This window comes from Rhinatrema bivittatum, chromosome 1 (genome assembly GCF_901001135.1).
Source record: "Rhinatrema bivittatum chromosome 1, aRhiBiv1.1, whole genome shotgun sequence".
Taxonomy (NCBI): domain Eukaryota; kingdom Metazoa; phylum Chordata; class Amphibia; order Gymnophiona; family Rhinatrematidae; genus Rhinatrema; species Rhinatrema bivittatum.
The window spans coordinates 359729673-359757599 of NC_042615.1; the positions used below are offsets into that span (position 1 = coordinate 359729673).

The 27927-nt window shown below is 44.4% G+C and overlaps 1 protein-coding gene across 2 annotated transcripts in view; it reads right to left on the reverse strand.

Annotated features, from left to right (window-relative positions):
- Nucleotides 1-27927, reverse strand: part of FRAS1 (Fraser extracellular matrix complex subunit 1) — an 868026-nt gene that overhangs the window by 213750 nt on the left and 626349 nt on the right. For both annotated transcript variants that reach the window (XM_029600388.1, XM_029600395.1), the window contains exons 41-42: nt 23156-23288; nt 4395-4585 (exon numbers count right to left, since the gene is read on the reverse strand). In XM_029600388.1, coding sequence (XP_029456248.1) covers nt 4395-4585; nt 23156-23288 — 324 coding nt within the window. The remainder of the gene's footprint in view (nt 1-4394; nt 4586-23155; nt 23289-27927) is intronic.

The following is a 27927-nucleotide window of genomic DNA, read 5'->3' on the forward strand; positions in this document are numbered from 1 at the left end:
CTGTTGGTTATGATATTCTTTTGCCCCAACTACAATCTACAGGAATTTCCTTGCTGGTTTTGACTTGGTTTATGTCATTTTTTGTCAGGCAGAAAGCAGTAGATTGTGATAGACGACAGATGTTCTATTTGGCGGCCCTTGGTTTTAGGTGTGCCTCAAGGTTCTTCCTTTCCTCTTTCCATTTTAACATTTATTTGCACCCTATTGGGTCATCTTTTCCAGTCTTTAAAGGAGGGGTATCGTATTTATGCCAATGATTTAGAATTCTGTTAACGAATTAACGAGGCTGGAACATTACCTGTGCAGCAGTTTCAAGATTGCATGGAAACAGTGCAGAAATGGTTGGGTCAATCGAAGTTGATCTTGAATGTAAAAAAAACCCAAAACAGCGGTACTCTATTTGAGCAGGCAAGGGGTGGGTGCTGACATAGGGGAGATGCAGTTTAAAGCTTATGCTCTCCACATTGTCACAGGAGCAAAGAATTTGGGTGTACTTTCAGATAATGATTTTCATTGAAGCCTCAAACTGCATCAGTGGCAAAGTCAGCTTTTTCCCCCCCCCCTTCTTTCCAAATGATTTGTGTACAGTGGTCCAGGCTTTAGTCTTAAGTAAACTGAACTACTGAAACGCATTGTATCTGGTTTGCCTAAGATGCTGCAATTAGTGCCTTGCAATTAGTCCACTAGCCCCCTCCTAGACCACCAGGGTCATTTTTGTTTTGGTTGGGGGATAGGAACCACTAGACCCCCAGGAATATAACAATATTTGGATGAGGGCATGTGGGGAAGGGATGGTGATTGGGGGGGGGCTAAGCCAAAGGGGGCTCTTTTGTGGCTTTAGGAAGAGGGGTAGGGGAAGGGAGCAGGGTGTTGCTGCACGTTTTCCCTTATATCATTTTTTTGCTTTTGGGGCCCGGCGCTACCTTGTTAGGAGGAGTGGAGTGGGTAGCTGGAGTCTCCAAAGATCCCAGGTGGTTTTATACTAATTTGGGGGGCTATTTTCAGGAACTTTGGCCCTTTAAGTTTCCCATGGCATCATTGGGAACCCACGTTGGCATCTCAATGCTTGCTCAGGAAAATACAACTCCCTCAAATGCGCTAAAATAACGGGGCTGACATTTTTCTAAGTCAGCCTTGTTATTTTATAACATAAGTTTGCCTATACATAAGCTGCTTTACATGCATTAGGAAGCTGTATGCATGCAAATATATGCAAAGCAGCTTATTTCCATAGGGGGAGGAAATCTTCAAGTATATTTATTTATTTATTTGGCAGATCTAAGCGGTTTACAGTTTAAAATACATACAAAATCAGCAATTTACATTTAAAAATACAAACACAAAAAAAACAATAATAATAAAACAATTGCATTAAAATAAGAAATTAGAAGAGAGCGTTTAATGATGGCTTGGGGGGGAAGATTTATCATCATGTTTGCGAGTTAGTGAGAATAGGTAAGTTTTTACAGTTTTTTGAATTCATTTTTGGTGGTATATTGTCGAATAATATTGTGTAAAGAATTCCAGAGTACTGGGCCCGCTACGGAAAAGGCACGTTTGCGGGTTAGATCTTGTCTAGCGGTTTTGACGGTTGGAAAGCAGACAGTTTTTATCTGTTGAGCGTAAGTAACGAGGAGATTGTAAGAGAGGTAAAGATGAGCATAACCAAATAGATGATGCACTGTGTAACAAGTTGTGAATGGATCATTAAGGATTTGTATTGAATGCATTGATGAATGGGTAGCCAGTGTAATTGTTTCAAAACTGAGGTAATATGTTCTTTGCGTGGAATATTGTTAAGAAGTCAAGCTGTACAGTTTTGGATCAGTTGGAGAGGTTGAAGGGTGCAGTCAGGAAGGCCTAAATAAAGAGAGTTACAATGGTCTAAACCTGTCAAAGCTAAATCTTGGAGAATAGAACGAAAATCATTTGGGAAAAGAAGGGGTTTGAATTTTTTCAATAAGTGAATCTTGTAGAATGAGGATTTTATAACAGCTGAAGTATTGATAGAAATGGATAATTTAGAATCTATAACACCTAGATTGCGAGTTTGTCTGGGAATGGAGCAATTTTCAAATTGGAATTCCAGGGGAGGGGCGCAGGAAGAATTTGGAATAGTGGATAGATATATAATTTCAGTTTTTGTGGCGTTGGGGATAAGAAGGTTGTGCAATAGCCACTTGTTTTTTGTTTTTAAGTAGAGGGTAGCTAGAGATAAGGTATGACTCCAAGACGTGTTATAAGGAAGAATGAATTGTATGTCATCAGCGTATATTTTGAAGTTTAAATTGAGACTAGATAAGAAGTGACATAGTGGTAACAGATATATATTGAATAATATTGCAGAAAGGGCCGAACCTTGGGGGACTCCAGAGTTGGTGAAGTACCAGGTGAGGATGGAAGTTAATTTGTTTGGTCTATGTGACACGAAAGACTTGAAACATTGAAGGACTTGGCCATTAATGCCAATATTTTGAAGATCTGAACAAAGAATGCTGTGATCTATGGTATCGAAGGCTACAGAAATATCGAGGAGTATGAGAATGTAATCTATGCTGGAGTCAAGTGGGATAGTGTTATGATATCACTTGCTAAATAGCATTTAACATGTGTTACTTGCTATTTAACTCACAATATTGCCTTACTGCGGATTAGTAAATCTAGGCTGCAGATAGAATTTCTTTCGAAGTCCTTATGCTGCTACATAAATCTTATTATAATGAAGGACATCCATTAGCTGATTTGATATAGCTGTACTCTAATGCCCAGGTACTGTGTTCTGGAGGACAAGAATATTAAGTGTACCTAATTTTAAGAACTTTTGGTTTCAGGAAATACATAATAAGGTTTTTTCCACTGCAGGACCATTGATGTGGAATGGATTGACCAGCCAATTGAGGGAAGAGGAAGTAACTTAAGGCTGAATTTTTTAGGCAGGCTGATTGGAAATGATTTTTATCAGTTGTACTTTACATCTTTTTGTTTCGTAATTCATTTGTATATGGTGTATTCCACGCCGGTCATTTAAATGGCAGCAGTGGAATATTAAGCATCATTAATAAGTAATAATAAACAAACAAACAAATAAATAAATAAATAATAAATAACATTTCCAAAGGCAATACTGCCTATTTTTTAGGCACTCCACCAAAAGCAATGCCAGCCTCTGATCTATGCTCCAATGTACTGCATCACCAAAAAGGCAGGAATTCACTGTGAGCATAAGGAAGTCTTTGACTATTTTGTTCCAGTGTGCATGACTGCACAACTGCATCGCCACTATCTGGGCGACACCCCTCCTATTTCATTCTTACCAAATCCCCACCCTTTAGTCCTATGGCAAAAAATAGCATATTTCTTATCCTTGCCTGGAGGTGAAAGCTGGCTTTTTGGCAGGCTGGGGATTCGAAAGCTTCCCTGCAAGCTGCGTGCACTCCGCCAGCTTTTACTTACCTATCACAGCTCTGATATGTCCAAGGTCAAGCATGCTAGAGATACCAAAATATTTTTGAGAGTGGGCCGCAAAGAAGCCCTGGTCTGTTTCTGATGTTGGTGTTCTCCCCCCAATGTAAACTAAAAGAAGGGAAGCCTACCAGTACTGCTAAGCATTACCAGATAACTAAAGGGGGGATTCCGGAAGAGGAAATTTAGGATGTGATTAGGGGTGCAGAGAGCAGTGAAGGGGAGGGATACTGCCCTTTAAGTAGGGATATGTTCATCTTGGCAGTAGCCCCCTCTTTAAATTTGCACTACACACACCATCTATACACCAGGACTAATGTCTGTAAAATATGTAGTGGCCTGTTTTTTTTGTTACCCAGTATATTGTTTTCCTCCATTCTTTTCAGATCATTTCTCTCATTTTATTTGCTTTGTTGATCGCTGCTCTACATTGAGCTGAGAATTTCAATGCACTATCCACAAGACCTCCAAGGTCCTTTACCTGGGTAAGGACTCCCAGTACAGAACCCAGCATTGCATACCTGTAGTTAGGATTATTTTTTTCCCTATGTGCATCTAGGAAAGTCCACTCACGCAGTTTCCAAAAGATAAATCTTCTAGTCCATAAAATGAAAAAATAGTGTAAAGGACTATAACATGCCAAGGTTTAATTAAATGCCATTAAAGACACTCAAATATTCATGTCTGATGATAATTTGTAAAGATGGCTTTTAATATGACTGGCAGGGTAATCCTGTGGTAAAAGCACAGAGCTGTGACCTTGTGGCCAATACTTCAACTCGTCTTTCACAGTGTGACCTTGGGCCAGTCATTTCACCCCCCTCATGCTTAGTTAAATGGTTTGGAACAGATAGCTATGTAAATATTCTTATGCAAGGGCCGTGCACCCTGCTAGTGCTTTATAATAATTCTTTTTCAAAATACAGTTGTACCTGAATGGTGATGCTGATGCTATGTGTTTCAGACTGGCTAGATCCATCAGTCACATAAAAGCTGAAACCGTCACTGGTGGGCTCGGTACCTTCATGGATGCTCTGGACATAGAAGACACTGTTCTCCAGGATATCCTGGATGGAGAATAGCGGGCCTGAGCCAGGAGCTCCGCCTATGCCAGATCTCCCACCTGCAAACAATAGAGACAAAACACCGTGACGCATCGCCCTTATCCAACAGCGTTCCCACCACTGCAGCAGAAACCAAGAGAGACAATGCAAATAGCTTGGACACACAGCACAAGATTGTTTTTCTCTGCTAAGTTTCCTTTGGCCTGTGGAAATCATTCACTAGAGAAACATTCTCTGTTGCATGTGCACTTTAGTAATTTATGTGATGCTTTCATTGGATGACATGGGCCCTGGCATGTGCCGCCTCAGATCCGTGATGGAAGCAGCAGACACTTGCTTTAGCTAGACATTGGAAAGGCACAGATTATGCTGGTTGGGCAGGAGAAACCTCAGGCAGATTTAGCAACCATAGAAAAGACACCTGTGAATAAAGGTGGGGGCCTTCTCTATACACCTGGTTGTGTGACAAGGTGCACATCTGAGGAGTCACTTTTATTCTCAGCTTTTGACCAGACGTAGCATTTCTAGGTAATGTAGCAGCTGGACTATGTTTTGTCAGACTCAGAACTTGAAACTGTGAATCAATGCTTTGATACCTACAGGAAACACTTCTGCTGGATCCTACCTACCTACCTGATGGCTGGACACCATTTGTCCTTGCAGTTCCTTTTAAAGCTAGTTGGGATTTATAGTATCTAGTCATTTTTCTATACTACTCTCTAAGCACTGAAAAATTGTAACTGCCTTGTGGAGTAAATACAAACTGGTAAAAACTCTAATAAGCCAATTTAAGATCCTTAAGTAACTTTATAAAAGAAAATATCAAGCACTATGATTGGTCAAATGATTGTACCTTGACCTCTGACCTACAGTTTGAACCTCTGCACAATCCCATGATCAATAAATCACATATACAAAACAAATAAAAACTTAAAAAAATATATCCAAAGCAGGAAACTTGCGAGAGAGTCAGTTGGACTGTTAGATGACCAAGGGGGTTAAAGGGGTTCTTAGGGAAGATAAGGTCATCTTGGAAAGACTAAGTGAATTCTTTGTTTCCATGTTTACTAATGAGGATGTTGGGGAGATACCCATTCTAGAGATGGTTTACAAGGGTGATGATTCAGATGAACTGAACCAAATCATATTGAATCTGGAAGATGTAGTGGACCAGATAAGACAAACTGAAGAGTAGCAAATCACCTGGACTGGATGGTATACACCCCATGGTTCTGAAAGAACTGAAAAATGAAATTTCAGACCTATTAGTAAAAATTTGAAACATATAATTAAAATCAGCCATTGTACCTGAAGACTGGAGGGTGGCCAATGTGGCCCTGATATTTAAAAAGGGCTCCAGGGGTGATCCGGAAAACTATAGACCGGTGAGAGCCTGACTTCAGTGCCAGTAAACATAGTGGAAACTATTCTAAAGGAAAAAAATCACAGAACAAATAGGTAGACATGGTTTAATGGAACTCAGCCAGCATGGATTTACCCAAGAAACACATTGCCTCACAAATCTGCAACATTTTTTGAAGGGGTTAATAAACATGTGGATAAAGATGAATCAGTTGATGCAGTGTATTTGGATTTTCAGAATGTGTTTGACAAAGTCCCTCATGAGATGCTTCTATGAAAATTAAAAAGGCATGGGATAGGAAGTGATGTTGTTATCAACTGATTAAAAGGCAGGAAACAGAAAGTAGGATTAAATGGTCAGTTTTCTTGGTGGAAAAAGGTAAACAGTGGAGTACCTCAGGGATCTGTACTTGGACCAGTGCTTTTTTAAATATATTTTTAAATGATCTGGAAAGGGATATGGCAAGTGAAGTGATCGAATTTGCATATGACACAAAATTATTCTGAGTAGTTAAATCATATGCAGACTGTGATAAATTACAGGAGAACTTGCGAGACTGGAAGATTGGGCATCCAAATGGCAGATGAAATTTAACATGGACAAGTGCCAGGTGATGCATATAGGTAAAAATAACCCATGCTGTAGTTACACAATGTTAGGTTCCATCCAGGAAAAAGATCTAGGCCTCATAGTGGATAATACATTGAAACAGTCGGCTCAGTGTGCTATGGCGGTCAAAAAAGCAAAGTTAGGAATTATTAGGAAGGGAAAGGAGATTGTCATAATGTATTTGTATCGCTCCATGATGAGACCACACCTTGAATACTGTGTACAATTCTGGTTGCCGCATCTCAAAAAAGATATAGTTGCACTGGAGAAGGTACAGAGAAGGGAGACCAAAATGTTAAAGGGAATGGAAAGGCTCCCTTATGAGGAAAGGCTAAAGAGGTTAGGACTGTTCAGCTTGGAGAACAGATGGCTGAGGGGGGAATATGATAGAAATCTTTAAAATCATGAGAAGTCCAGAATGGGTAAATGTGAATCAGTTATTTACTCTTTCAGCTATTAGAAGAATTAGGGGGCACTCCATGAAGTTAGCAAGTGGCACATTTAAAACAAATCTGAGAAAATTCTTTTTCACTCAACGCAGAATTAAGCTCTGGAAGTCATTGCTGGAGGATGTGGCTAGGGCAGTTATTATAGCTGAGTTTAAAAAAGGTTTGGATAAGTTCCTGGAGAAGCCCATAAACTGCTATTAATCAAGATGACTTAGGGAATAGCCACTGCCATTAATGGCATTAGTAGTATGGGATCTATTTAATGTTTGGGTACTTGTAACCTGGATTGGCCACTGTTGGAAGCAGGATGCTGGGCTTGATGGACCTTCATTCTGACCTAGTATGACAACATCTTATGTTCTTAATTTCCAGCACAAAAATCCAACAATGGTGGGAGTTACCTGCTTCTGCAACTGAACCACACACCAGTATATTAGCAAATCTGTTGCGCTGGAGGTGGACCCTTGCCCTGGCGCAGGATTGGTCCTGCCCTCTGAGGGATCCCAGAGGACACCTGCCGCCAGGAGGCAGAGCACACAAGGAGACAGAGGCTGACAGGAACTTCACCAATAACCAGTCTGGGGGTTCCGGGAATCCAAGGAGCCCTTGGATTCCCGGACTGCCTGGGCTTAGGTGGGCCTCTGGGGGTCTCCCGGAGAGATGACGGAGAGGTGTGCCCACCAAGAGAATAGGTGACCGGCTGACAGTAAACAGGCGAGCTAGACCGGAACCGAGAGTACCGGAGACCACTGGAACAAGACAGGAACTGAAGGTCCTGAGGCAGGCTGTGGAGGCAGAAGACGTGGAGCAGGAAGAGTCGGGCCAGTTCTGGTGCTGATGGTAGGCCTGGTAGAGGGACAAAATGGGCCATTTTAGAGAAACGGTCGATGATGACCCTTATGAATGTGTTTCCCTTGGAAGGAGGCAGGTCCACTATGAAATCTGTGGGCAAATGGGACCACGGTCCGGTGGGAGCTGGTAAGGGCTGCAAAAGGCCCCATGGACACCCAGGAGTCGATCAAATCACGTGAATCTTTAATCATGGAAGGCCACCAATAATGGCAACGAAGCATCTCTAGGGTCCGGGGTCTGACCTGGGTAGCCGGCGAATCTGAAGTCATGGGGCCAGCGTAATACTCGCTCTCGGAGGCGATGAGGTTTTTCCGGGTGGCAGAGTAGTGATGGCTGCAAGGGAGATGCAGGCAGGGTCAATGATGTGGGATGGACCTTCGGGAATATCCTCTGGCTCAACCGAGCGTGAGAGTGCATTGGCGTGGAGATTTTTTGCAGCAGGGCAGTAGCACAACTCAAAATTGAACCATGCGAACAAGAGGGCCCATCGGGCCTGTCGTGCATTTAGTAGCTGGCTTCTTTAAGATGTTCTAGGCTTTTATGGTCTGTATAGATGGTAAACTTATGTTGAGCCCCCTCAAGCCAGGGGCGCCACTCCTGGAGAGCCAGCTTCATGGCCAAAGGTCTGTGGTCCCCAATGGTGTAATTTGCGCACCGCAGGTGAAAACTTATGGGAGTAAAAGGAGCACAGGACTAGGGCTCCCTTCGTGGAGTACTGGCTGAGGACCGCCCCTGCGCTAATGGCGGACGCCTCAACTTCTACAATGAAGGGGCGGTTTGGGTCTGGGTGACGGAGACAAGGACCAATACGGAAGGCCTCCTTCAGAGCTTGAAATGCAGACTGGGCTTTGGGACTCCCACTCCCGAAGGTTGCATCCTTTCCTAGTCATGGCAGTAAGTGGTGCAGCTAGTGTGGAGTAGTCTGCGATAAAGTGCCGGTAGTAGTTCGTGAATCCCAAGAACCTTTGTAGAGCCCACAGACCAACAGGCTGGGGCCAGTCATGAATCCCTTGGAGTTTATCGGGATCAATGGTGAATCCCTGGTTGGAGAGGATATAGCCCAGGATTGGGAGACTGGACTGTTCAAAAAGACATTTTTCAAATTTGGCGTAGAGATGGTGGTCCCTAAGCCGCCGGAGGATGATCCTGACATGAGGGCGATGGGATTCCAGGTCCTTAGAGAAGATCAAGATGTCATCTAAATAGACCACGATGAAGGAGTATAGAAGGTCTCGGAAGATCTCATTCATTATTCTCTGGAAGATGGCCGGAGCGTTACATAACCCGAAGGGCATCACTACGTACTCGTAGTGTCCGTCTCGCGTATTAAATGCTGTCTTCCATATATCTTCGGGCTGAATACGGACTAAATTATAGGCCCCACGCAGGTCCAACTTGGTAAAGATGCGGGCCCCTTGGAGCTGATCGAATACCTCACTGATGAGCGGAAGTGGGTACCGGTCTTTGCAGGTGATGGCGTTCAGACCGCGATAGTCGATACACGACCTTAGGGTACTGCCCTTTTTCTTTACAAAGAAAAATCTAGCACCAGCTGGGGACGTGGAAGGCCTGATGAATCCTTTGGCCAGGTTTTCCTTGATGTAGGCGGACATGGCCTGGGTCTCGGGAAGCGAGAGTGGGTATGTTCTCCCCTTGGGAGGCACAGTAGTGGGCAATAGCTCGATAGGGCAGTTAAACTTTCGAAGAGTGGTAAGATGTTGGCTTGTTGCTTAGAGAAGACATCTTGGTAGTCATCATAGGGCGTAGGTAGTCCAGGAAGAGTTGTAGAGGTTAACACAGGTACGGACGGGGACACCTGCCGTAAGCAGTGTGTTTGGCACCGGGAACCCCACTCATTGAGCTGAAGTGACTTCCAGTCGAAGTGGGGAGAGTGCATTTGTAGCCAGGGTAGACTGAGGACGATGGGGTGTACTGACCGTTTCAGGACCAAGAGAGGAATCTCTTCATCATGGAGAGTCCCTACGGTCAGCCAGATGGCTATGGTGCGATGGGTGATGCAATCTGGTAAGGGTTCTCCATGGATGGAGGCAATTTGCAGTGGAACCTCCAGGGGTTGAATAGGAATCTGGAGCAGTGTGACTAACTCCTCGAGAATAAAATTCCCACTGGCCCCAGTATCCACAAGGGCGGTGGTGGAGAATGAACGTGCCTCCCTGAAGAGGGAGACGGGAAGCAGTAGTTGGGGCCTGTAACTGTAGTACCCAAGCTCGAGACCCCTGCCGGGCTTAGGCTCTAGAGTTTCCCGGACGCACCAGACAAGCTAGATATGGTGGCCTGGACCCCTGCAGTAGAGGCAGAGACCAGACTTCCTTCTTCGGAGGCATTCCTCGGGAGTAAGATGACCACGGTTGATCTGCATCGGTTCTTCTTGTGATGGGGTGACCGCCGGTAATGCCCTTGATTTGGGTCCAGTGGACCGAGGTGGTTCCAGGGTCACTCTTCGTATGACCTTTACTTCCCAATGATGTTCCTAGAGGCAGTGGCCAATCCGTCCAACCAAGGAGATGAGGTCCTCCAAAGACGCAGGAATCTCTCGGGCTGCCAGTTCATCTTTTAGGGCAGAAGACAGGCCCTCAAGATAAAGTGCCCGCAGGCAGACTTCTTGCCATCCCAATTCCGTTGCCAGGGTTTGGAATTCCACGGTGTACTCCGTGAGGGAATGGGAGCCCTGGTGGAGGTGGAGGAGATGGTATCCTGCGACCGGCTGTTGGCCAGGATCATCAAAGGTGTGTCAGAACGTGGAAATGAAATGTGGGAGCTGCTAGAGTAAGGAATCAGAATGCTCCCAAAGTGGGGAGGCCCATGCTAGGGCCTTTCCCTCCAAACATGAGAAAATAAACGTAATCTTGGTCACTTCGTCTGGAAACAAGGAAGGTTGTAGCACAAATTACATGTAACACTGGTTAATGAAGCCTCGTCAGAGACAAGGGTCCCCAATGAATCGGGGAGGAGCTGGGAGGGCCAGCAGTGCTCGTGAGGGCGATGAACCAGAGGAAGTGCTGTTAGGAAGAGTCCCAGGGTTGTCCATAGCGGACTCTGCAAGTTGAGATAGCAGTTCTTCGACTGAGGTGGCCAATGCCTCGAGATATTGCTGTTGCTGTTAGATACTTGTAACCAGGCCTGGAATAGCCTGCAAGGTGGAGGACTCCGCCGAGTCCATGGCCTTGGCAACCTGTTGCGCTGGAGTTGGACCCTTGGTCTGGCACACAAGGAGACAGAGGTTGACAGGAACTTCACCAGTAATGGTCCGGGGGCTCCGCGGGTTGAGCCCTTGGATTCCCGGGCTGCCTGGGCTTAGGTAGGCCTCTGGGAGTCTCCCAGAGAGATGACGGAGAGGTGTGCCCACCAAGAGAAGAGATGCGTGACTGTCAGTAAACAGGTGAGCTAGACTGGAACCGAGAGTACCAGAGACCACTGGAACAAGACAGGAATTGAAGGTCCTCTGGATAGGATAGGCAGCGCCTAGTGGTCCAGCTCGAAGAAGACCGTGAGTAGTGTCAAAGCAGGCAGGCTTGGTGATCACGGGAGGAGCGAAGAGAGTGTCCGAATGGAGCGCAACGGTCAAAGCCAGGGTATCTGTCCGAGAATGGTCAGCCAAAGCGAGGGTCAGTTCCAGGTATCAGTTCGAGCGTGGTCAAGGGCGAGCAGAGGTCGGTTCCAGGTATCAGTCCAAGCGGAGTCAAAGGCAAGCACAGGTCAGTTCCAGGTATCAGTCCAAGCATGGTCAAAGGCAGGCTGAGGTCAGTACAGGGTATCAGTCCGAGAAGGTACTACCTGGGTAGCAAGATGAGGAATAGGACTCAGGAATGAAGGAACTCAGGGACAAACGCTGGAGCACAGGAAGGACCACGGGAACAAGGTGCAAGGCAGGAACACTGGAACAGGCATAGGAACAAGCACAGGAACAAGGAATGCAGGAACACTGCGACCGCTCTGCCTCACCTCTTTTTTACCTTTCTCCTCTTCCATGGGTAAGATGGCTGCCTCCAGTGCCGAAACCCTCGGCATCTCCAACACAGCATGGGCGTCTCCGTCCGCCATGCTCCTTCCCATGGCCTCCTAGGGCGTGTGCGCGCACGCTGCCTACGCTTATCTACACGTCATGGCGGGAACCTTGGTGGCATTCCCACCGCATGACGTCAATACCTCTGGGTATTTAAGCCTCCGCTCAGCTCCCAACGAACGAGTTAGCAAGAACTTCGGTTTAGCTATTCTGACCGCTTCTAAGCTGCTTGCTTGGATTCCTCACTACCCTCCGGGGTATCTCGCTTCTGAAGAAGCTCTGGGCACCCGCTTTTCGGGGGTCTCTCGCTTCCAACTACTATCTTTGACCACCGCTCCTCGGGGGTTTCTCTTCTCTTTCAGGATCATCTGCGCTCCTAGGTACTCGCTCCTCGAGGGCCTATCTAGCTCAAGGTATCCTGTACCACAGACCTTGGGTCCCACCTTACCATCTTCCAGGAGGATGTCTGTATTACTCTTCAGTGAGTACCTCTATGCTCCAGCTCTCCATTCCACCTTCCAGGTTCAGCTTATCCCACTCTGCGGAACACTACCAACCTAGTACATCCGAGTGAGACCATCTACATCTGAGACTGTCTGAGCTTACTTGCACCTTGCTGGTCTTTGGTGCCATTCACTCCTGCGCAAGTATCATCTATCTACAGCAGTACAATAAAGCTTTCCATCACAAGTGTCTGCTTTCTGAGTCTAGCCTATTGCTGTGGTTCCCCACTGGGCCCCTCCCCGTGGGAGGAGTCATCACCACTGCAACTAAGAATCCACACTATGCCACAAACCCAACACAAGCACAGGAACGAGAACGGCAAATTAGCTCACACAGAGGTGATGACCCGATTGCCAAGGCAAGGGTCTGAGGAGCAGGCCCTCGCTTAAATACTAGCTAGGTGATGTCATAACTGCACGCCATGGACTGTCTGTGCGCACGCGCCTAGGGACGGACCCGACGCCGAGGAGGACGCCGAGCCCCATCGTGAGGAGAGCTGGGAGGTAGAAGGCCCCAAAGGGCCTGGGGATGCTTCCGCACGGCATTGCGGACACAGGGGACTGACAGGCAGCGGGAGAGGTTGGACCGGGCCCCGCTGGAGCGTGAGCGAGGTAAGCAGGCCTGGGCGCGGGTCTAGCACGGCCGGGACGTGCAACAAAATCATTACCACATCTGCTTATGAAGGGCTTCTTATTTTATCCTAAGCTAGTTCAATTTCAAATTTTCATCGCTCAAAAGTATAAAATCTTTTGTACTAACTGCAGGGACTTTCAGCATGCAGGTGGTGACTGAAAATTGAAAAAAAAAATGAAAGATGCTTTACAAAAGGCAAAAAAATGCAGGAGAGCGAAGGTTTCACCTGTGCCAAGGCTACAGATGTGCTAACTTGGATTTACCCATTATTCACAATATGCTGGCTTTCTTATGTTTAAAAAGAAAAAAAGCATTGTGGGAAAATCTGCACTGATCTGATGGAAATTCTCTGTGGATCAGCAGATTTTCTGTCATTTCAGGATGGATTTAACTGTGCCAATTTTATGGGCAATTAGGTTCTCACAGATACAACAAAGTTCTCAGGATTCTGCTCAAGTCTGTCAGCCGTGTTCATCAATCTAATTTTGCGAGGTTACTTATCTCTAGATGATTTCCACATCCTCTCCTCAGCAGTGATCTAACACTGGTGATGGGTTGGTGGAAGAAATCTATTCTTGCAGAACTTGCACCATGCAGGGGTCACAGGAAAACTATGAGTACTAGAAAATTCTCTCTTATAAAAAGCAAGAAAAGACATGGAAGACATGACTGTTTGTTTGGTATAATTTGGTATGGTTCCTATGGAACCTGATATTTATAAGTGTAATGTTTGTTTTTTTTTATTATTTATTTATTTATTTATTTATTTAACGTCTCTTCTATACCGATGTCCGTTCGCACATCGCATCGGTTATGTATGTTTTTATGTATATCGCCCAGGCCTTTTTGTATTGGGCGTTTAATAAATTTTATTAAATGAAATGAAAATGAAATGACTCTTCCGTCGGCTGATTTGCGCCAGAAAATCTACTCCGATTTAAGGCACTGTAATTAACTGATTCTCAGGGGGCACCTTAGGGGACAAATACCTGAGTGGTTATATTAAAATACAATAATTTGAACAATATTGATGTAACCTGACCATGTTATGTAGCAACTTATTATGTTCTCTATGCTGAAAACTGCATGTAATACTTTTCAGATGGATTAACCACTAAAATTCAGTTTGAAGTGACTGACCAGCCACAAAAAGCAAAACAGAAATCTTAAATTACACATAGTGCTATAGTCTAGCAATAACTACTTAAACGGCACATTTCAATGTGATCAACTTCACATTGGTTGAGATGACGTGCTGCCTTAATTGCAGTATCAGATTTGCTAACACTCATGGACTGTACTGAGTTTGTGCTACTCAACTGATTGGATGAGGGAGGGAACCTAGTAACTGGAGTAATAATAGGCAAGGAATCAAAGGCCTAATTCCAATCCTGATTGTACTACTGCTTGTTGTAACCTTGGACATGTCACTTTATCTTTTATCGCCTCGGATACTCAGTTAAAGAAAGCCCCTTGAGACAGAAATTAATTGCACCTGCATGCAATTTGTTGTATGTTGCCACATAAATGCTGAAATAAATATTCTTTTTGTGGTTTCTTTCCCATTAATAATACACACCCTAATGCACATTAAAAACAAATCCTTCCAGTAGCTCAATTGATTTACAGTCTGTACTCAGCATTTCTCTGGTTCTAATTCTACTACCATTGACTGGTTTCAAATTTCTGTCCATGGCTGCAACTTCAAAGTGAAGTAAAAATGCAACTACCTTTCAAACTTCCATTGATTAAAAATTAGCAGTGGTAAGTAGACAGCATGCAGATGCAGGAGGCAAACCTTTCCCCACTGCTACTCATCTTGTAACTATATTAAAAATTAAAACTCTGGCTGGATGGGGGAGTAGAAATGATGGCGTTATGCTTAGCTGAAATCCTGCCCCAGGATCTTCTCTAGGTCTTCGGTGAGATCTCTGTTGCCAAGACAGCCAGCGTGATCCAATCCTGTTTTGGAGAAGGCCAGAAAACTTGGGGGCAGGCAAGAGGTAGCTGGCTGTTATATGTTTTTCTGTAACTTGAGTATCGGGCCGATTCAGTAAAAGTCGTGAGAGAGCGGGAGAGCGCCCGCTCTCCTGGCGCGCGCATAGGCCACTCTCCTGTGCGTGCGATTCAGGGGGGAAGAAGATGCAAATTAGGGCCCGCGGTAAAAAGAGGCGCTAGGGACACTAGTGCGTCCCTAGCGCCTCCTTTTTGACAGGAGCGGTGGCTGCCAGCGGATTTGACAGTCGACGCTCAATTTTGCCGGCATCGGTTTTCAAACCCTCTGACAGCCACGGGTTCGGAAAACGGACGCCGGCATAATTAAGCGTCCGTCTTCCGACCCGCCGGCTGATTAAAAAAATTTTTTTTTTTACTTTTTTAAACTTTCGGGGACCTCCGACTTAATATCGCTATGATATTAAGTCGGAGGGTTTACAGAAAAGCAGTTTTTTCTGCTTTTCTGTACACTTTCCCGGTGCCGGCAGAAATTAACGCCAGCCTTTGAGTAGGCGTTAATTTCTGAAAGTAAAATGTGCGGCTTGGCTGCACATTTTACTTTCTGTATCACGCAGGAATAACTAATAGGGCCATCAACATGCATTTGCATTTTGCGGGCGCTATTAGTTTCGGGCGGGTTGGATGCGCATTTTCAATGCGCTATTATCCCTTACTGAATAAGGGGTAAAGCTAGCACATCAAAAATGTGCGTCCAATCCCGGCCCGTATGCAGGGAAAATAAAGTGCTGTGCTTGGAATCAAAGGAGAGAGCGAAGTTGCTTACCTGAAAAAGGAGCTCTCTGTAGACAACAATATAAATCGGCCACACAAGTGGGGACTCCCAAGCTGAGGGTTATTTTTCTGCATGTCAGTAGTAGATCATTGCAACCCGTCTGGGTGTAGTTGAAGGAATTAATTAAAAAGGCTTCGAAGTGCCTGTCCAAAGCTGCTGTACTGATGTGAAGCAGTCTCTAGGCAGTAATGAGCAGTGAAGGTATGGCTGGAAAAGCAGGAGGCAGCTTTGCAAATTTCTTCTTCTATGGAAGGCCAAGTGCAAATGCACTAAAGAAGCTGCTGTCGCGCTGGCCTGAAGGGTCTGTACCTTACTTTGAAGATGCAGGCCAGTCCTTCTTGACTGTAGCAGTAAATGATGCAGTCAGAGATTCAAGTAGAAAGACACCGTTTGATTGCATTAAAAGATTCCAACAGTTGTCAGGACTTTCTGTGGGACTGCATTTCTATTTTGCAAATAGAAATGTAAAGCTCTTCTGCAGTCTGAAGTATGAAGAGGTTTGTTTGGTTTTTTTTTAAATTTTATTTATATTCTGCCTTTTGGCACCTCAGAGTAGATTACATTCAGGTACTGTAGGTGTTTCCCTGTCGTCAAAGGCCTTACAATCTAAGGGCCCTATTTACTAAGCATTCTTCCCATAGGAACAGAATGGGAAAACAATCTTTAGTAATGTAGGCCCCTAAGTTTGTACCTGAGCTAGTGGAGGATGAAGTGCCTTGCCCAAGGTCGGAAGGAGCAGCAGGGGGATTTGAGCCTTGGCTTCGCTGGTTTGCAGTCCACTGCTCCAGCCATTAGGCTATTCCGCCACGCCTCCCTTATGGATGTGTGCTCTTGGAAATGTAGAAACCCCATGGGCAGTGATATCGCCTTGTATAAATTTGAGGCTGAGCCTTTCGGGAGGTGATGGGTTGCTCCACTGTAGCTGCTGAAATGGGAAGAAGATTAGCACAGTGATCCTTAATAATATTCACTATTTCCTTTACTTTTCCCCCAAAGAGATTGTCACCAGTGCATGGTGCATTTGCAAAATTTTTGTGTACATCTTCATGAAGACCAGATACATGCAACCAAGCAAGCTTTCTCCAAATTGCAGGAAGAATCAGAACATAGAGAAGATATTTTTCGTTCGCTTAAATGCATTCATGCACCTAGGCAAGCAGTGGCAGTTCCAGTACACAGGTTGCTTCAGGACTTTCAAGAGCAGCCTGCAATCTAAAAGGAATTTCATTAGCCAAATTCTGCACAAATGTAGGATAAGACATATCTTCAAATGAAGATGTACTCCTAAGCTGCTGAGGGGAGGGATCAGACAGAACACCTGTGGATTGTTTTGTTTTTTTTTTTTAAGAAAACAAGAGTGAGGCAATGGAAAAAAACAAGCCTTCTTCAGGATCAAATATTTCATTGGAGGGACTTCTGGAATAGTCATCCTTGATAGAACAACTCTGAGGTTCAGAGTTTGGCTACTTTTTCATCCCTGCATTTATATGATGAAATAGTGGAATTGGTAATCTGATGTCATTATGTCCAAAACAAGGGTCAAGTCCTAACAGAGGGGGGGGGGGGGGGGGCAATGTTGGCATATCAGAAAAATAATGGTTTACAAAATCTTCCCACATTATCTATACAAACAAATATTGATCCATCAAAGCAGGAGGAATTGCAAGAAAGGAACCAACTGATTCTGGAACCAGAATTGTCTTTCATTGGTGAAGACTGTTCTCCTTTTGGCAGAGGTTTTGCTAGAATGTTTTCAGTCTTTTTGGCCTGCTTGACTCCAAAGGAAAAACATCAGTACTGAGAAGACTTGTGTGCTGGCAAAGCATCAGTGCCTATGCTAGTTGATAGTGCCAGTTTACTGGCTGCACTGAAGAGAGACTCAGTGATTAGCGACAACTCTCAGACTGATCATCTCTCTGTGCCATGCGCCTTGGAGGACTTCCCCTATTTTACTGTACCAGTGATCCTTGACATTGGAGTGTGGGAGTTGCCTCTCTCTTTCTCTGCATTGGTACCATTTGGTACAGAAGAGTGTGACTTACTTCCCTCTTTATTGGAGGGGGCATGACAAATGCTGTTTCCAAGCATGAGAAGAACTTGCCCTCTTCACCGATGGTAAAAGTTCCTCTGCAGATGTAAGCTTTCTCCTCTTCACACAAGACGCAGTGTAGGTGTTAGTAATCTGTTGCAAGGAGTAGCAATCTGTTAGTAAAGCTCTGTTAAAGCTGAGAGATAGCAATCCGTATTAACGTAGTTGCTGAATATAGCAATCTGTTATTATTTAGAATAGTTGTGGGTGGATCCTTGGAGCAGTGGCAGATGACCACGCCCTCGGGGGAAATCCCGAAAGGGACCACTTGTCAGGCTTAGTGTAGGAGACAGACACACACTAGTTCTTTTATTAGACAATATATTAACCCACCAGAGGTGGCAGTAGTGAGCTGGAAGCACCTGGCTGGGCTGTAGTCCCTCAGGTACTGGAACAGTGATCCCAAGGTGGCTGAGCTGTAGAGAAACTGAGTAGGCAAGACATGCAGAGTTCAGGAACAAGTCCTTGATGGTAACACTCACACAATAGTCTCTTGAGGCAGCCCAGGAGTTGGTATGCATTAGGCCCTCGAGGTGCGAGTACCTGGTTCCAGGGAAAGCTCTGAGAGATAGATAGAAACTCACTGATGTTATAAGCAACAAAGACTTCTTAGTAAGCAGTATATTATACCACCAAAGGTGGCAGTAGTGAGCTGGAAGTGCCCAGCTGGGCTGTAGTCCCTCAGGTACTGGAACAGCAATCCCCAGGTGGCTAAGCTGTAGAGAAACTAAGAAAGTGAGTAGATAGGATATGCAGAGTTCTGGAATAAGTCCTTGATGATAACACTCACACCATAGTCTCTTGAGGCAGCCCAGGAGTTGGAATGCAGTAGACCCTCGAGGAGAGAGTACCTGGTCTCAGGGAAAGTTCTGAGAGATAGACTGAAACTCACTAATGTTGTAAGCAGCGATGACTTCTTAGCAGAAATGGTATTCAGGAGCTGGTCCGGGACGAGGGCCCTCGAGGAGCGAGTACAGATTCTGGACTGCGACCTGAAATGAAAAAGAGAGAGCGAGGCCCCCTAGGAGCAGGTACCTCTAGTGAAGTCCAAGGAGGCAGAGTAGCTAGGTTTGCGGAGAGCGAATCCCATCCGCAGTAACCTGGAGGAAGCGAACCCTTGCTAACTCGTCTTGTTAGCGAAAACTGAGACCTTAAATATCTGGAGCTGCTGATATCATCTCAGGGGGATGCCCCTGAGGTACGTGCCAATGCTGGTAGATCAATCAGGCCGCGCGCGCGCCCTAGGCATCTGGTCAACATGGCGGCTTGCAGCGTCGAACCGGTCCGGGAACGCTGGAGGAGGACGGCCAAGAGACACCGCAGCAGCTAGCCTTCCATCAGCCCCGAAGGGAGTCTCCAACAAGGTAAGGTGGGCGGAGCAGAGATGTTGGACAGCAACGGACACAACAGTAGGGGTATTCTAAGAAGTCATAGAACAGCTGCTGTATTTCCTGGCCTTGAGAACTGGGTGCAGTTCGGCATGTGCGAAGGCCTGAGACATCTCACACAGCGATAGAAGAAGTCAGTCAAAGACATCTTTTTAGAGCATTCACACAAATCTTCAAGCCTGGTTTTGATTTCAGCATTTTGAAAAATACTAAAGGGATGTTGAACTCAATTTTGAAAAGGGGGATTTTTGGCTAATATCAAAAAGGGTAGACTTAACATTTTTTTTAAGTAACTCACTTTAAAACTAAAAAGAATTAAGAAAAATGCAATAGAAAAAGAAATAATGTAAAAAAAATGTGTCTGAAAAATGTTTCAGAAGAGCAATTTTATGTCTTTATGCCCTTGCAAAGACTGAAGAAACTTGTGCGACAGGAGCGATGCAGGAAAAGCTGCACAAACTCAGAAAGACATTCTTAGTCTTTCTGAACTCTATAAGAATTTTCCTGTCTCGGTGTTGTCAGATGATGTCACCCATTTGTGGGGTTAATGTTATCCTACTTGCATATGGAGAATGCTATGTGTGAGTGAAATCTGTGCAATGCACCCTCAAAAAATAGAGTCAGCAGGTGGTAGGCCTCTCCTCATCATAGCTTTCTTGAGAGGAATAGCGGGGTTAAAATTAAACACTAACATATGTTTACCATAAATCACAGACTCAGGGGAGGTATGGTTGTATGTGTGTGTGCACAGAGAAGAAGTAAACCTATTATGGATTTCAACTCTCCTCAGTAAAAGTCTTCTTTCCCGAGATAAGGCATGAGACACAGCAATGGTTTTGCTCTTTTTTTTTTATTTTAAAGCCAATTATGCACAGGACACAACTGTTTTATGGACTATGTCAACATAGTGTTTCAAGCATAGTTATTTATTTGTTTGTTTGTTTTTAGATATCGACATTCATTGGGGTATATCACATTGGTTTACATTATAACTCGTGAATAATATGACTACGATGTCTTATTATTGTTACATTATAACATTATAACTTACAACATTATAACAGGGAAACAGAGTAACTTAGTTAGAGAACTTTAGACTGAGTGGAGAGCATCCACTGAGGCGTCTTAACATCTTGGTAGTAACATGAGTCCGGAAAATTAGAAACAAGTTGGAACTTGAGTATGACAAGGGATCCTACGTGGTGGGAAAAAAACTAAGTTGAAGATCTACAGGGTGACATATAACATATATAACAGGTGTTAAATCTAAGATAGCATAACTCCATGCAATGAGAAAACAACCTCTTCTTCTATATACTGGAAAACTGCTAAATGCCCTAGCAGTTGGATACCCTTGAGTTCTCAACTAGAAATTCCCTACTAGAGTATTGCTCTTGGGCTATCCTGACCCCATCCGGTGGGTCCACGGCCATCTTGACAACATTCCAGCCCTATCTCTCTGATTGCTTTCTTGTCAGCCATTCCCTTTTTGAAATCTCCCTCTTAGTTTCTTAGTTACATCTGATTGGCCTCCCAGGACAAATTTTCTTGAAATTACAGATCCCAGCAGGCTCTGCCCACAAATGATATCTCCTCTAGTGGCCAGTTGTCCAAATTTTATAAAAGAACACTTTTAAACAAAGGCCATATAACGCATATATCATATATCAAAAGTAACAAACCACAAAATGATATAGCAATCAATATATATAAATATACAAAATTTTATTTAAACATGTTTCAAAAATATAATAAAATCTTTGAAAAAATGTATCCACTGTATCACATCACCCAAAAGAATTAAAAAACATGCATCACATCCACCCCAACAAAGCATAAAAAGAAAGTCACAGAGGATTACAACCCAACATGTTTCGATTAACAAAGCTTCTTCAGGGGAAGGTCCCCACTTCCTATCATCATATAAAATACAGTGGAATACAATTTCTAAATTTCAAAACTTGATCGAGGAATGTCTTCGCACAAGGAGGAATATAGATGGTATAACTTTGGAGTAATGATCTTCCTATTCTCCTGTTTAGAGCTTCTCACATATAAAATAAATTCTCATGAGGTCTCTTCATTGACCAAACAAATGTTACCTCCATTTCATATATGCAGTCAAAGATAGAATTAGAGTGGCATCTCCAGCGTGCGAACACCCACCCTAAGATGGCGATATTGTGTGACTGAGTTATCTCTACCATGTCTACAGAACGGTTTGAAGTTTATATATTTAATGTTTGTTCGCATGCTGGAGATGTCACTCTAATTCTTTCTTTGACTGTATATATGAAATGGAGGTAACATTTGTTTGGTCAATGAAGAGACCTCATGAGAATTTATTTTGTATGTGAGAAGCTCTAAACAGGAGAATAGGAAGATCATTACTCCAATGTTATACCATCTATGTTCCTCCTTGGGCGAAGACATTCCTCGATCAAGTTTTGAAATTTAGAAACTGTATTCCACTGTATTTTATATGATGATAGGAAGTGGGGACCTTCTCCTGAAGAAGCTTTGTTAAGCGAAACATGTTGGGTGGTAATCATCTGTGACTTTTTTTTAATGTTTTGTTGGTGTGGATGTAAGTGGATGTGATGTATGTTTTTTAATTCTTTTGGGTGATGTGATACAATGGATACATTTTTTCAAAGATTTTATTACGGTATTAAAATTTTGAAATTTGCTTAAATACAATTTTGTATATTTATATATATTGATTGCTATATAATTTTGTGGTTTATTACTTTCAAATTTTATAAAAGGCATGCATTCTTGCTTACACCTGTATACTCCAGTAATTTTATAAAATACAACCTTTCATCAGGCTTAATACTGTAAGGTGCTGCAAAACTATACTCAAATACTTTGAATAAACATTCAAAACATGAAACAACATATACCTGTTCTTATGTTCCTATCAGGCACTCTGAAAATGCCAACATTATTATCTGGCCACTGATAATAGTCCCCCTGAGCTTAAGCCAAACTTCAAGAATATTTTCTAGACACCAGACTCTTCACCAGGATAAAACTAGTCATATAGTCTATGTCCTTCCACAGTTCTTCCTCTCACTGGACACAGGAAGGATACTCAACCGTTGTGATGGAATTTTTCTAAATGTCGGTATATAAAACCTTACAAATAAATAAATAAATAACGCACAATAAAGCTCTGGAATTTGTTACCAGAGGATGTGGTTAGTGCAGTTAGTGTAGCTGGGTTGAAAAAAGGTTTGGATACGTTCTTGGAGGAGAAGTCCAAACACAGCTATTAATCAAGTTGACTTAGGGAACAGCCACTGCTATTACTGGCATCAGTAGCATGGGATCCTCTTAGTGTTTGAGTACTTGCCAGGTACTTGTAGCCTGGATTGGCCACTGTTGGAAACAGGATGCGGGACTTGATGGACCCTTGGACTGACCCAGCATGTTCTTATGTTTTTAGGTAACTAAGCACCTGGGTAAAACCACTTGGCTGAAAACTGCCCTTCCCTCAGCAGTCAAAAATCCATGAGCTGTGAAATAGCACACAAACTTTTCACTGCAGCAAAAAGGGACAGGCTGGGGGTCAGAAGTGAAGGATGCGTTGGGATTGCATTATGAAATCCCTGTGCATAATTTACTGTACACACAATGTCCCTTCTGTGAAGCAGGTGAAAGTCCTCGTTCTTGCCAGCCCCAAGTTTCAAAAGGAAAATCTGAAAGGAATTTCCTTTGAAAATTAGCTTGCAGGTTCACAGGGAAAAAGTGCCATGGTGTTTCAGAATTGCCCCCTGTACTTTATGGGATCATGTCTGCCTCTGTCTGAACCTACTGATACCTAAAGTCTTAGCTATTGATACCTTTAGAAACCTTCTGAACCGATCTCTAACGTAGCGTATGGTTAAAGCCATGACTGCTATAAAAGGAAAGAAAGATATGTACCTGTTTTTATGTTTTCAATGTAGCCATTGGTTGGTGCACTGACTATGTGAATCCTCAGTTGTTTCTCGGATGTATCAGGATCAGTGGCTAGGATATGATGTGAAGAAATGAGTACTTTTTCTCCCTCATCAACCTGCAAAACAAAAGGTTAAAAAGCTCTCATGTGATGAAATCTTTTTCCTTACGGACTGACACTTGGTAAATCCAATGTGCGATTTCCACCACGTATCCAGATAACTTTAAAATCTAACTGGTTACATTCAATCATAACTGGTTAGGTTCATAAATTATCCTGCTACGTGTAGCTGGATAACTTTGGATGAGTATATTCAACGGGATGTTTATCCCACGGAATACCTAGCACAAGTTATCCAGCTAAAGTTAGCTTGCTGGCTTGTTTATTGATTAAAAGCTTTTATATACCGCTTACAATAGAAAAAAAGGCATTTAGAAATGTATAATGAGGGCCTGCATCATTTCCCAAAGTGAGTGCGGTGAGGCAGAAGATATAACACGGGTTTAACCAGGAGTTAATAGCCTGCACATATTATCTCCTACAACTGCAGATACATCAGGTGCAAGTGTACTCTTGGCTATAATACACTCTACTGCCACCCAGTAGATGGGGCAAATACTACATGCTTTGGTGATTATATAACACCTCTCCCTCTAAGTGATATAATCATTCTAAGTTCAGGGGCCTCATGATATATTTGGGTAGGTGTTCAAAGACCATGTCCATAGTGAAAAAAATGGTGGCTCTGTGCACACGTAACTCAACAGATGTATTTGTTGTGCCACAGTTTCAGATGGCTCTGGAAGAGGGAGTAGTGCTACAGCTGGGCTAGATGAAGGAGAAGCAGAAACGACGTGTTGTTCTAATGTTGCGCAATTGCAACGTCTATCAGCCTGATGGCGCCAGACCAGTCCATCAGGCGTTCTTACAGTGCACAAAGGTCTAGTAGCCCCCATGACGGGTGTTAGCACCCACTTTGGTCCAGAGTTGTAGCTTCACACAAAGACTGGAACATCCTTTTCAACCTTTACAAGACAGCAGCTTAATTATTTTGGTTTTCTTTAAGATCTGCAGTCCAGTCTGAGACTACTAAAGGCAGTGAACTTAGAGACATGCCATACTGGACCATCTACAATGCAAGATTATGCAATGCTCATGCTATTCTTCAGGTAGTAACAGACTATTAACTGTTGTAAATGTAGATGATGTCCACTTAATATGGTGCTTCCCTGAATCACTTGTGTTTACTGTGGTGGATACTTTGACCCTTTGGCTGACTCAGTTATGTGTTGTAGCTGCTCATGCAGCTCTTCTTTTTTCTTGGAAATTTTGGACTTGGTGAGGCAGACACATGCGCTGACAATTCTTTTCTTACTAAATGACACATGGTGAATCCCAATATGTGATTTCTACCACATACCCAGATAACTTTAAAACCAGGGACAGTAACTTTGATACTGGCGTGAGGATGCACACATATGCGTGTACGTCAGCTCGCATCAAAGGACGCGGCCATAACATAAGTGCATATATGTGCACATGGTATAAAATAGTTTCCCCTGTTCGTTCCCCATTTGCCCAGGTAAGGGACAGGACTTCCTAACTCCCCTAGTTAAATAGCCTTCCTTTTACCCAGGTAGCACCAACCTTTAAAACCCCGCTGACTAGCCTAGAGTTTTTTATTTTATTACTTATACGCCAACCATAGCAGCAGTAAAGTTATGTGGCAGGGGACCCCAGCGCTCGCTTGTGCATGGAAATACATCCGCGCACATTTCATGCTAAATTTCCGGAACACCCATGTCCCATTCCGTCTCTTTTCTGCAACTCCTTACTTGTGCGTGTACCGGGAGTTACACACGTATTCGGGTGCCTTTTAAAATCCGCACGATGCACTCCGAATGGACATACTCGCCTATCTCCCGGTTTTAGTGCGCGCTGGGCTTTTAAAATATACCCATAACTGTTATATTCAATTATAGCCGGTTAGGTATTTAAGCTATCTGGCCGGATAACTTTAAATGAGTATATTCGGCAGGACGTTTATCCCATGAAATATCTAGCACAAGTTATCCAGCTAACTATAGCTGGATATCTTGTCTAATCGCCGGCTTGATTATTTATTTATTAAAAGGTTTTATATACCGCTGATAATAGAAAAAACATGCTAAGCAGTTTACACATAAACATAAACAGCTTGATGCTCAATGGGCCGGTTTTTCAAAGGGTTACGCGCCTAACCGGTCTTACGAGAGCTGGGCCTATTTTTAAAAGGCCCAGCGACGCGCGTAAAGCCCCGGGACGGGTGTTAGTCCCGAGGCTTTATTAAAGGGGCGGTCTGGGGCGGGGGCGGGATCAGAGGCTCCCGGCACTTGGCCGGCACGTGCAACTTACTTCAGCCCCAAGGCTGAAGTAAGTTTGGAAACAAAAAAAAAAAAAAGAAGAGAAAGGTAGGGGGGATAGGGCAGGGGAGGTAGGGGGAGGAAAGGGAAGGTGGGGTGGGGGGATAGGGAACGGGGGAATGCAGCGCGGCTCAGCGCGCGCAAGGTACACAATTGTGCACCTCCTTGTGCATGCCGACCCCCGATTTTATAACTTGCACGTGCCTGCGCGCGCATGTTATAAAATCGGACTTACATGTCTGCGCGCTGGGTAGAGCGTGCACATGTACGCCCACACGCTGTTTTGAACATCTACCCCAATGTGCTTATTAAAAACAAGACAGCCACGTCGTGCATTAATGGTCAGAGCTCCCAAGAGTTAAGACAGAATTTCTTCACTTGTATGCAGGGAAACAATAAACTTCTGCATTTTTGACCAATTGATTCCCTCAAGAGTAAACAGGTAAAATATGCAGAGACTGCTCCACTTTAAAAAAAAAAACAAGGTCTAAGGATCTATATATATATAACACACTTAGGGGCTTTGGTGTGGAGCCTGTCTCCCTGCACTTCCTTCGTAGCTCCAGAAGGAAGTGGAGGGAGAGAGCCTTGGCACATGATCCTTGCAAACCCGTGGGCACTGAAGGGCGGCAGAGGAGACCAGGGCTCGAGAGGTATGAGAGGGGGTGCTCAGGTTGGGCCCACGGGTGGAGAAGTGTTATGGGGCTGAGTTGGCCAAGGTAGCAGGGGGAAAGAAGGGAGGAGAGTGCTAGGTTTTATCTGGGCATGGGGCTGGAGAGTCTCCAGTGAATTTTCAGCGGATGGCAGGATTTAAATATTCTGTTTTCATTACTCTTTTCCTGTGCACTGGAGAGTCCAGAGTCATATGATAATTATTAGGGACAGGCAGATGATATCCTTCCTAAACCTGCAGGCACAACATAGAAAAGTCCAAGCCCTTTTAATTTCAAATTGGTTTTGAACTACCCCTTCACTTGAAATTCGGTCTTGATATTTACTTGGTTGGGGGGGGGGGGGGATGACTTTAACCTTATAATCCAAAATGTCAATGTTAAAGAAAAGGGAAAGGTCTCATGGCTCAGGCCACAGCACAGTGCTAAAGCAAACTTGTGTTTGAGTTTTTGTCCAACAGCGTTGACAGCCTGCAGGACCCGGGAGCATCAAGGAGGTGATGCACTAAAACAATGGGGAGGGAGGAAAGCTGGCTGCTTGGTACATAAGAACATAAGAACATGCCATACTGGGTCAAACCAAAGGTCCATCAAGCCCAGCTTCCTGTTTCCAACAGTGGCCAATCCAGGCCATAAGAACCTGGCAAGTACCTGGCAAGTACCCAAAAACTAAGTCTATGCCATGTTACCGTTTACTAAAGAGGATGTTGGGGAGGTACCCGTAATGGAGAAGGTTTTCATGGGTAATGATTCAGATGGACTGAATCAAATCACGGTGAACCTAGAAGATGTGGTAGGCCTGATTGACAAACTGAAGAGTAGTAAATCACCTGGACCGGATGGTATACAACCCAGAGTTCTGAAGGAACTAAAAAATGAAATTTCAGACCTATTAGTAAAAATTTGTAACTTATCATTAAAATCATCCATTGTACCTGAAGACTGGAGGATAGCAAATGTAACCCCAATATTTAAAAAGGGCTCCAGGGGCGATCCGGGAAACTACAGACCGGTTAGCCTGACTTCGGTGCCAGGAAAAATAGTGGAAAGTGTTCTAAACATCAAAATCACAGAACATATAGAAAGACATTGTTACGAGCGCGCGCGGGCGCGGTCGTCTCGAGCTGGTGGTGAGCCCTTGGGCCACGGCGAAAGCTAGGGAGGAGCCCCAGCCACACCGTGGGAAGTGAGCTGGGCAGGCATGGTGAGCCAGGCGGGTACAGAAGCAGGCACAGAGTCTGACCCTCAGCCGGACCTGCACGCCCATGGTAGCCAACACTGGGAAGTTGACTGATGAACGGTCCTCCGACTGTTCCCGGCCCTTTCGGACCTGCTGCTGGGAACGGCAATGGGCAGCAGGCCGGACAGAGGCGAGGGCAGACAGAATCCTTTACACTGAAGACGTCAGACGGGGGCTGAAGCAGACATCCAAGACAGGCTGAAGCAAGACGTTGGAGACATCAGGGCAAAGGCTGAAGCAGACATCGTAGACAAGGCAGGTGCAGACATCGTAGACAAGGCTGGAAGGAAACATGGCACTGTCCATCAGGGCGCCCTACTCAGCCCACCTTTGGGACTGAGTCGCGGACCACCCCGTCCCAGACGCGCCCTACACAGCCCAGGAAGGCTGGTCGCGGACCACGCTGGGGAAAGGAGGGTGCAGGGAAGACAAAGCGGAAGATC